The sequence below is a fragment of the Lipotes vexillifer genome, unplaced genomic scaffold (assembly GCF_000442215.2).
Source record: "Lipotes vexillifer unplaced genomic scaffold, Lipotes_vexillifer_v1.1 scaffold1114, whole genome shotgun sequence".
NCBI lineage: Eukaryota > Metazoa > Chordata > Mammalia > Artiodactyla > Lipotidae > Lipotes > Lipotes vexillifer.
The window spans coordinates 243,976-255,233 of record NW_006779031.1 but is presented as its reverse complement, the minus strand read 5'-3'; the positions used below and the strand labels follow the sequence as shown (position 1 = coordinate 255,233).

Below are 11,258 nucleotides of genomic sequence, written 5' to 3'. Positions count from 1 at the left end.
CTTTATGAAAAGAAGTGGCTGGCAGAGGAAGCAGATCATGAAGCCGCTGCAGAATATCCTGAAGAAACGGATAGAGAAAAATGGTTATTTGCCTGAGCAGGTCTTCAATGCTGATGAAATGGTCTTGTTCTGGAAGCGCATGCCTACTTGCACATCTATTGCACAGGATGAGAAACGGACCAGAGACTTCAAGCCTGGGAAAGAGAAGCTCAAAGTTCTTCTTTGTTCCAATGCTTCTGGTGACTTTCTGACTAAACCCATGTTGCTTCACAGATTCCGAAATTCTTGCCCTCTTAAAAGAAAATGCCAGAAACACTTTTCTGTGAACCTGAAAGGAAACCATAAAATATGAATCACTGAGAAACTCTTTTTGGACTGGTTTTTGAAGTGTTTTGTTCCTGAGGTCAAACAATATTTCAACCCAAAACATCTTGAATTCAAAGTGTTGCTGATTCTGGACACGGCTCCCAGTGACAAAAGCGTGATAGTAAATGCTGATCTTTGTGCTGAAGTTGTCTCCATTCCCCGCAGTACGACTCCACTCCTTCAGTCCATGCACTTGTGAGTATATTTGACTACCCGGCAGATCTTATGAGAGAGACATCAGAAATTACTCTGAAAGTAGCTTGGCAAAATTTCTCCGTTTGTAATGCTTTAACTGTGAGGGAAATAAAACAATCAAGCCTTAATGGAGGCTGGAAGAAACTTTGGAATGAGGTTGTAACTGATTCTGAAAGGTTCCTTCCAGTTGCAGAAAAAATTGAAAATGTTGTAGTATCTGCAAAACGTTTTGGTGGTGAAGGATTTGAAGACAGTGAATTAAGTGACATTGCTGAACTGTAGATTCTCACCCTCAGAAGACAGTTGAGAAATATTCCAGAGATGTGATCACATCAAAAGTTGATGAAAGAGGTCAGTATAGGTTAACTTCCAGAACTCGAAGAATGTTGAAGCACCCACTCTGCAAATCAAATTGCCGTGATGATTCAGAGAAAAGAGATCCTTCGGTGGAATATTTATTGACCTTCAGGCAAGGCTTAAATGATTACTCATAACCCTATAAAGAAGTAATAAGAAACCTTCAAACAAAGGCCAGTAAGTGTTTTCTCTCTGCTTGCTTCAACAGGGAGAAGAGGCTGGACCATCGGGCTGGGTCATGCAAACCCATTCTACAAACAGCAGGCAGAAAGACCTCACACAGATAGTTGAACCTTGGGATTCAGACTGACAGCTCTGATGATGTGATGATCCACGTGCTGAAGGATGAAAGTGGAGCGGGAGACTGAGCTTACTCATATTCAGACAAAATTCTGTTTTTTCCATTCTTTCCCTGTCACTACTGTGATGATCAGCATTTTCATTGATGCATGATATTCCTCACCTTGAGCTCAGAGAGAAATAGAAATTAATTGCCCAACAATCACTATTGCTAATGTAAAATTAGTGGAATACCACCAAGAGTCACTTTACTTAGTGTTTTATTTCAGTGAACAAACCGATTGTCTGGGCTTTCATAATAGTCTCTTCTCTCCCCCAATTTCCCCCCAAACCTTATATATTCCTCCAACACAAATTCCCCTACAATGAGGGTTTCAGGAACTCAACTCTAAGACCTAGGGAGGGGGTACTCAACTTGACTGGAAAATTTTGTATTCTTGATCGTGAAATTTATTTTAATTCTGTTTAAGCCTAACTTGCTATCTCAACTGAAAGGATACAAATCTTCCCCTTTTAATTAGTTTGGTGTCAGTTAATTTGTTTTGCAGCAATTGTATAAGGTCCTGAAAGGCAGTACATTTGTAATGGATTCCTGGATTTACTTTGGCACCTAATCAAGGAGGAGAAGCTGCTAGAGTTCATTTCCATCCATCGTCTCTGTTCTCATATCTGCTCTTCCCAGTGATTTGAATGCTTGAATATCCTCTTCCCTAAAGATGTTGGAAATCCAGTAATTTCCCTCCCAGCCTGGAGGTCTGAAAGATAGGCTACCTATATCTGAGTTTGAAGTGATCAGAGAAAAGGGAAAAAATACAAAAGTTAAAAGGCTTGCTTGCATAGTTACAGTTGAGATGACAGACATTCCTCAACATGTTCACAAGAGGCAGATGAGAGTTGAAAACCCATTATAGGGTGAGAGGGATCTAGTGACTTGCCACCGTGCCATAGGAGCTTACACTCTTCTCTAAGCCACGGTGGTGTTCAACACTGACTGCCCATCAAAAGCATTATGGGGAGCTTCAAAAAACACATTTCTGGGACCTGCCCCCTGGACATGCTGAGTCAGAGGTGAGGCCAGCAGCTGTTTATTTTGAAAGCTTCTCAAATGATGTTTTAATATAGTCATGGTTGCAAACCACTGCTCTAAGTTTACACATAATTATGATAGAAAATGTAATACAAATGATAGGGGGCCCAGGGGCTAGGAAAACTTGATTCCAAGTTTCTCCTCTGCCACTAGCTCAATAGATGGTCTTATTCAAATCACCCTACTCTTTCCTTATCTGTCAAAGGAGAGAATAGGACCACTTGGTCTCTGATGTCCTTCTATCTCTGACATTCTTACCTTGAGAGAAAGGTGCATCAGCCTCATTGGTTGATTTTGAGACTACCCAACCCCTTTCATAGAGACCAAGGTAAGTAGTAATAGTACTGTCTTATACTGTTGTTATTTTAAAAATTGTTCTTGTGGTTCAAGCTTTATCATGTTTTAGTCACTCTCAGAAAAGAGAGTTAGGCATAGATGCCATAGAAAAAAGGGAAACCAATATAACATCAACTCTCTGAAAGGAAAGATAGAGAGTGCCTCCTGTGAGTTTTTCAATGTGATAATGGCTCTTTTTCTTCTGAGTTATAGGGTTTGCATTATGTATATAATGCATAGATATTGTGAGTAAAGCACTTTAACATTTTGTATCATTTCCATAAACCAAAGCAGAGAAACCTGTGTTAACTGTTTCAAGGTTCCATGGATGATCGGTGTACTCTTAATCATACCTAGAGGTAAATATTTTTAAGTTAATGATTATTTTACCAGCATAATCAGTAGTTCCATATGCTTTTAAAGAATGTAGTTTCTTGAGCTTCCCTGGTGGCGCAGTGGTTGAGAGTCCGCCTGCCGATGCAGGGGGCATGGGTTCGTGCCCCGGTCCGGGAAGATCCCACATGCTGCAGAGCGGCTGGGCCCGTGAGCCATGGCCGCTGAGCCTGTGCGTCCGGAGCCTGTGCTCCACAACGGGAGAGGCCACAACAGTGAGAGGCCCGCATACCACAAAAAAAAAAAAAAAAAAAATGTAGTTTCTTGATAATTTTACCATTTATTGAGATTCTTGTGTTGGCAATTTTTTTGTCTTAATTTGACCAGAATTAGATAAATCAAATTTTGAGTTGAATAGCATCCATCGGGACCAATTAGTATAAAATAATACAATGGGAAACTGACTATTGTATGATTTTGATTGTGGTAGGAATGCCTAGACTTTGGCTTGATATATGGAAACATTTGTCTAGGTCCCAAGCCATTTGAAATAAAATATTGGGATAGGTCTAATTCTTGTTTAAGGCAATATCCAGTTAAAATAATCTGAGAAGTATCACTGGTGAGGGTAAAAGAACATTTTAATATGGTTCAGTTTAACAAGTCAGCAGAACTTATAGGAGGATGTGAAAGTTGGTATAGGCTAAGTGGTAGAAATAGAAATTAATGACAACAGTGCCATGTACATGGGTGTTTCTGTTTTCTTTTTTAAGTTAAGAATAGTCCCTAAAATTGAAAAATTGAAATTTCTTTCAGTATATTTTATACACAGTTTGAGCGGAAAGAACCTTTCTGTTGTCAAATGGTTCAGGTAAATTCTTGTGGTCAGTATTATGAAGTGCATGGTAATTTCCTCCTTTGCAGATATTTAACAACTTGCAAGAAGAAAAAAAGAAAGAAAAAGGGGGTAGAGAGAAAGGACAGTCCAGGTTGCTGAAATTTGTAGAAAATATTAGAAAACTGGCATTACATTAAAAAAGAGCTTTTTGTTTACTTAAAATCTTTTAAGGTCAAAATGCAGAGAAGGCTCTTTAAACTACACATTTGGATTACATAGCTGCCGGCACCTGAATGCTAATAAAGGGCTTCTACAGTGTGTGTAGTCTAAGAGTGTGTGGGTCATATTTGTGCTGTGAAATACATTACTCACTGAACTTTGCATAGTTTTTATTACCTTTTAATGGCCTTTGATGTCAGTTTGTTATGGTTGTTTTTCTAAGAATTCAGAAATAAATATGATGTGCTATGAACAGAATGTATATGTTCTTGGGAACCATAAAATCAAGTAGAAATAGATGAAAGGATTAATAGTACACTTCATTAGCATGAATAACAAATATTGAGAAATTAAATATGAATCTAGTGTGCTTGAGACACTGCACTTCATTTTTCTTGCATTACTACATAAAGCCAAAGATATAATTAACCTATCATTGCAAACACCCAGAGTTGGCTTTTGATTAACTGGCAGTGGTATGATGAGTGCCCTAATGACAGGAACATGGGAGTTAGAGTTAGGGCTTTGCCAACAGCTTCTTGTCTGCCCTGGGCTGTGGACTCCCTCTCTTTGGGTGAATGGTGCTTAGTCTTGGTAGGATAACCCTTGGCCTATTGGGGTGTGAGAAGTCAGCATGGGCCTAGGCTTTGGAATCAGACAGATCTGCCTACTTTCAATCCTGTCTCTCCCTGCCAATTACCAGCTATGTAACTGTGGCCATGTTTTTAAACCATTTCAAACTTGAATTTCTAATCTGTAAAACAGGGTCGAAAATACTTGCATTATAGGATTGCTATGAGATTGTATGAAATGTTTAGTACAGTGCCTGGCACATAGTAAGCGCTCAATAAATTGTTGCTATTATTATTATTATTATAACATGAATAATCATTATAGAAGTAGAATATGATCGTTTACTCTTTGCCAAATTTTACCATTTTGATATTTTATCTAATTTCCCTCAAAATAAGTTATGCACGATGGTTTTAAGAAGAGAGAATGACTAAAAATTGATGTTAAATATTTTCCTTTGTTTGCTTATGAGAGATACCTGAAACAATAATTCCTCCGTCCCTGTTACACCTTGACCTACAGAGATTCTATATACTATATTTATAATGTGGTTATTTATTTAAATAGTGATTAGAAGTAATGACTTTTCTCACATGGATGTATTCCTATTCTTTAGAAACTAATTCATCCACTTGATCCCACTTTTAAGATAATTAAGTCACTCTGTGTTATAGGAGCCAAAGATAAAGCTATATAGGACCTACTTTGCTTAAACCACAAAGTATTAGCTCAGCTGCCTTTGAGAAAAATTGGATGTCTAAGTAATCTTACTAGGTGAGAACAAGACAATTCCTTATAACTAGCTTCTGAACTTCCTCATATTTCATGTATTCTGTGTTGGCAATCAAGAAGTTTGAAATAGTGGGATTCAGAATTCTGAGTATTCATCATAACTCTGATGCTATGTGTGCTGAGCAACAGAACTGTAATTCAACTTAATTCAACCTTAATTCAACTATAATGTTATAACTCACATCCCAACCTTTTAAGTGTTCTAATTTGGAGTCTTTGGTGTTCTAGTATATTTATCTAGTGGTCTTTGGCATTCAGCATCTTGCTGCTTGACTAACTTTCCTTATGCACAATTCTGATTCTGGTACTTTCTTGTTCAAAAATCATCAATGGCTGCCCATTGTCTATATATTCCATTATTTAACCTTTAAGTCCAGGCCTAATCCCAGTGTACCTTAACCAGTTTTATCTACCAGTGTTCTCTTTTATGCAATATATGTGATAGTACCTCTCTTCCTCAGCCCTATCTAAGTACTAAAGATCTTCCGGCCTATAGCTCAATCCTGATCTCTTAAGCTTGTCAGTCTTGGATGGGTAAGATCAGAAATCAGATTATCAGAAGCCAGAGTGCCTGAGATGAGCCTACCAAGCTGTAATCTCCTTCCTGTTCTCCATCATTGCAAACACCTAGAGTTGGCTCTTGATTATTTGGCAGTGGTATGATGACAAGAACATGGGACATAGAATGAAGGCTTTGCCACTGGCTTCTTGTCTCTCACTGGCTGGGGACTCTGTCCCTCTTTGGGTGAGTGGTGCTTAGTCTTGGCAGGATAACCCCAGTCTTTAGGGGTGAGTTTCTTCTTTTTTAAAAAAAATATATTTTTTGTGAGTTTCTTCTTAAGCTTCCAACCTACTAAATTAGGGCATCCTCACTGAACCTTATTGCCCTGGCCAGGGGCCTTGAATGCTACCCACTTAATTTTGGCTCTGAATACAAATCCCATTGTTTAGGGCCCTGAAACAATTAACTGGAGATATAAACTACATTCTTAGGTTCTTGCCAGCTTCATCTCTGAATATCATCACATAAATACTATCTTTATTTACCATTGGGCTTCAGATTGCTCTATCCATTCTTTTGCATGTGAATGCTAGCCTGGAAGTAGTTAAGTTTACCATTCCCTAGATTTGGCATCTAGAGCTGGGCCTGGCAAACTAAGGCCCATGGGCCAAATCTGGCCCAACTTATTTACGTATTATCTAAGGCTTCACTACAATGCCAGAGTTTAGTAGTTGCAACAGAAACCATATGGCCTGCAAAACCTTAAATATTTACTATCTGATCCTTTACAGAAAACTTTTGCTGACCCCTGACCTAAAGTCAAGTAGTTCCCCTGCCATGTTGTTGCTTATTCTTTGATAATTTCTCATTCCTCATGCTGTCAATCAATAAACCCCCAGAATCCCAGTTCGTTGAGACTATGAAGTAGGTTCCAACCCACTGAAACTACTCACTTTTAATTGAATTTCCCTGCTTCCTCTTTGTCATCTTCCTAAGAAGTCCTTTCTCTGTATTTTACTTTTTAGTGAAAGAGATGCTATAGTCATAAAGACTGAGTAGCCTTATTATGTCTTTTAATGTTACATCAGGTCCTAATATGATAGTCTTTCAACATTGCCAATATTTTTCAACATGACCTTCCAATAGCTCTAAGATTAGGCCTTTCAATTCTTCAGTGTCTCTAATATCAGGTCTTCTGAGCTACATAGCTTCTGATATCTCCAATTGCCAGATCTTCTAAATGTTACAATATCCATGTCTTCTACTCTCTGACTTGCAGCATGTCCAGTGCTAATGTTTTTAGACTCCTCAATATCAGAATCATTAAAAGTTTGGGTCTTCTAATAACTCCAAGAAGCAATCTTCAATTTCCAGGTCTTGTCTTTCAGGGGCCAGAGTTCTAACTTCCAATTTTTCTATGTTCCCAATCCTCCAATACCTCCTAGCTACAGGTCTTCTAGAGTCCATTTATTTCATTGTGTCCAAGTCTAGCTCTTCTAATATCTTCCAGCACATAAATAATTCAGTTCCTACAATTTATAGTATCTTCTAAATCCTGATTTTACAAAGTCTTGTCATCACAAGTTCCTCTAATGCCCAAGCCTTTCAATATCTCCAAGAGCCTGGTCTTCTAACATTCAGGTGTTCCAACATCCCCAGTGTCTGAATAACTAGGTCTCTCTTAATATCCCGATCTTTTAGTGTCCAGATGTCCTAATGTTCAGGGCTGCCAACACTCTTGACTTCCAGCATCATGAAAAGTCCATCTTCCAAATTCTATGTCTTTTAACATGAATATGTCAATATCCAGGTTTTCTAGTGTCTCCCAATATCCAGGGATTCTGATTTAAGATTTCTAAATGTCTAGGTCTTCTACTGTCCATACCTTCCAATGTTTAGGGCTTCCAAGGTACAGGACTTGCAATGTCTCTAGTGTTCAGGGCTTCCAGTATCCATGGCTTCCATATCCATTAATTCCAACACTCAGGGCCTCCAAAGTCTCCAATGTCCAGAATAACGAATGTCCTCAAAATCTAAGGCTTCCAATGTCTCCAACATCCTGTGCTTCCAATGTCTCCAATGTCCAGGGTTTCCAATGGCGCCAGTGTCAAGGTCTTCCAACGACTCCAAGTCTTCCAGCAACTCCAAGTCTTCCAACTAATTCCAAGTCTTCCAACAACATCAAGGTCTTCCAGCTAACCCAGTCTTCCAGAAAATCCACATCTTCCAGACAATCCATGTCTTCCAGCAAACCCAGTCTTCCAGCAATTATAGGTCTTCCACAAAATCCATATCTTCCAGGAAAATCCATGTCTTCCAACAATTTCAAGTCTTCCAGCCTATCCACGTCTTCCAGAAAAATCTATGTCTTCCACCAAATCCAAGTCTTCCAGCTAATTTACGTCTTCCGTAAAAATCCAAGTCTTCCAATCAATCCATGTCTTCCAGAAAGAAATCCAGGTCTTCCTCTCAGTCCACGTCTTCCAGAAAAATCTACGTCTTCCATCAAATCCAGATCTTCCAGAAAAATCCATGTCTTCCACCAAATCCAGTCTTCCAATCAATCCACGTCTTCCAGACAAAGTCTGTGTCTTCCACTAAATCCAGGTCTTCCAATAAAGCCACGTCTTCCAGAAAATTCATGTCTTCCACTAAATTCAGGTCTTCCAGCAAACTTATGTCTTCCTAGAGATTAACGTCTTCCAGAAAATTCATGTCTTCCAGTAACTTCCAAGTCTTCCAGCAAATCTATGTCTTCCAAATAATCCAGGTCTTCCAGACAATTCGGGTCTTCCTGAAAATCCATGTCTTCCAGAAAAGCCATGTCTTCCAGGAAATCCATGTCTTCCAATGACCTCCAGGTCTTCCAGCCTATCCAAGTCTTCCAGAAAATCCATGTCTTCCATCATATCCATGGCTTCCAGAAAATCCACGTCTTCCAGGAGATCCATGTCTTCCAGCAAATCCTTGTCTTCCAACAAAACTGTCTTCCATCAAATTCATGTCTTCCAGCCTACCCATGTCTTCCAGAAAATCCACGTCTTCCAGAAAATCCATGTCTTCCAACAAAGGTGCGTCTTCCAGAAAATCCACGTCTTCCAACAAAGCGGCATCTTCCAGAAAATCCACGTCTTCCAAAAAAGCCGTGTCTTCCAGAAAATCCACGTCTTCCAACAAAGATGCGTCTTCCAGAAAATTCACGTCTTCCAAAAAATTCACGTCTTCCAAAAAAGGTGCGTCTTCCAGAAAATCCATGTCTTCCAACAAAGGGGTGTCTTCCAGAAAATCCACGTCTTCCAAAAAAAACACGTCTTCCAGAAAATCCATGTCTTCCTACATCTCCAGGTCTTCCAGCATCTCCAGGGCTTCCAGCATCTGCTCGTCTTCCAGCATCTCTGTGTCTTCCAGCATCTCCACGTCTTCCAACATCTCCACGTCTTCCAGCATCTCCATGTCTTCCAAACAACTACTCAGTCTTCCAAAAGCAGGCTCAATATCCACGTCTTCCAACGTCTCCAGTGTACCGGTCTTCTAACATTCAGGTCTTCCAGTGTCTACGATATCCAGGTATTTTAACATGTTCCATAGTTCAGGCCTTCCGACCTTTCCCCAGGTCCAGACGTTTTCAAAATTAGTCTTCCCAAGTTCGAGCCTTTCCATGTTCAGATTTTTCCATATACAAGCCTTCCAACTCAAATATTTCTGCTTCTAGTAGAATTAGCTTCAAAAAATTGAATAGGGTATTCCTTCTTATAGACCAGATCTTATGGATCAACTGTACTTCAGCTTAATAGTGTTTTTGCTACTAGGAAATGTGCATTCATTCTTTACAACTTTTAAAGACAGTGTTCATAGAACAGCTTCTATAGAATAAACACATAGATGGGATTGCTGTGATAAATTTTGCTAATTTACTAATGCTCATATATTTTATACAGTCAACTCTGTTTAGGTACAAGTAAAATTCTTATTTTAATGAGAAAAATTCCTGTTTAGAGACTCTATTATTTTAGATAAAGCTGACATACAGTGTATTTATCCACTTTTTATAACATCAATTTTTGTTGTTTGGTCTTATGTGACATAAATAATAATAATAATAACATTAACATAGCATTTACTATGTCCAGGCACTGTTCCAAGGTCCTTACATGCATCAACTCATTTAACCTTCACAAGAACTCATTGAGGTAGATACTCTCATCCCTGTTTTACAGATGAGGAATCTAGCACACAGAGGTGAAGTAACTTGTCCAAAGGACACAGCTAATAAAGTACAGCACTGGGATTTGAACACAGCTAGCCTGTTTCCAGAGTCTATGACCCTATCCATTATGCCATAATATCTGCTATTGAAAATCAAGATGAGAATTAGAGGATCCGAAGCTTGATTGCTCCCATTTTATGTGTAAATTATTATAAGATCTTATATATAAATGGTCTCACTTCATCCTGTCACTTATCAGAACCTATTTGTGTTCCTCGAATCTCATTCCTCAACTAGCTACTATCATTTCCTTGCTCATGTATATGGAACTAGGCACAAACATTTCCTGATATCATTTTCAGTTTGGGCAGAAATAACACAAGGGAGAACTGAATTCAAGTACCCTTTGCTTTAGAATCATATTCATAACTCCATGCTTTGAGCACTGATGCCTGGAATTTAACTCTCCCATCTACTTTACTCCATTCTCCAGTTTGCACCTTACTATCTAGACCATTTACCATTAGTTTGTTTCTGACCTCCAGGATCCACCTGCTTCTTCAAATATCACTGACATCCTGGATTCCTGACCACTGCCTTGTGTTTGATTAATGGTAACTACAACTCCTTAACTCCCAGCTTGGTGACCTAGAGAACTAACTACTTGGTTCTCCAAGTCTCAGCTCCTACCAGGTGCTTCCAGCAACGTTGCTACCTGTGCCTCTGGCTGGCATGGCAAGCATTAACGCTACATAATGAAATTATGGTTAGGCAAGGAACCTCTAAAGATCTAGAATCATCTATACAAATTAATAATAATAATAATTGAAATACCTTCCAAATAAATGTCTAATGATTTAGTTTACAAAGTGCTGTCACTTCATTTGTCCATCTCCGTCCATCCATTTATTCTTTCATTCAACAAATATTTATTGAGCATCAACTGTGTGCCAGGCATATTTTAATGGAGCTTAAAATCATTTGGGGGAAACAGACAATGTACAAATAATTGAACAATTATTTATCAGTTGTTGTAAAGCCATGAAGGAAAATTAAGTATAGGATGCTGTAAGAGTCCAGAAAGTTAGGAAAAGCATTCCTGAGGAGGTAACATATATGGTTGCTGGAGGATCTATTTTCTTATTTGATTATC

The 11,258-nt window shown here is 38.8% G+C and overlaps 1 protein-coding gene and 1 pseudogene across 1 annotated transcript; both read right to left on the bottom strand.

Annotated features, from left to right (window-relative positions):
- Positions 1-8,291: 8,291 nt before the first annotated feature.
- On the bottom strand, positions 8,292-8,531 carry LOC103071452 (cerebellar degeneration-related antigen 1-like; the record flags this gene model as incomplete). The annotated part of the gene is given in 1 exon segment (XM_082930933.1): positions 8,292-8,531. A coding segment is annotated over 1 exon segment (240 nt), but the record flags the coding sequence as incomplete, so codon positions are not given.
- A 52-nt stretch (positions 8,532-8,583) lies between these two features.
- Positions 8,584-9,225, bottom strand: LOC103071182 (cerebellar degeneration-related antigen 1-like; annotated as a pseudogene).
- Between the last annotated feature and the right edge of the window lie 2,033 nt (positions 9,226-11,258).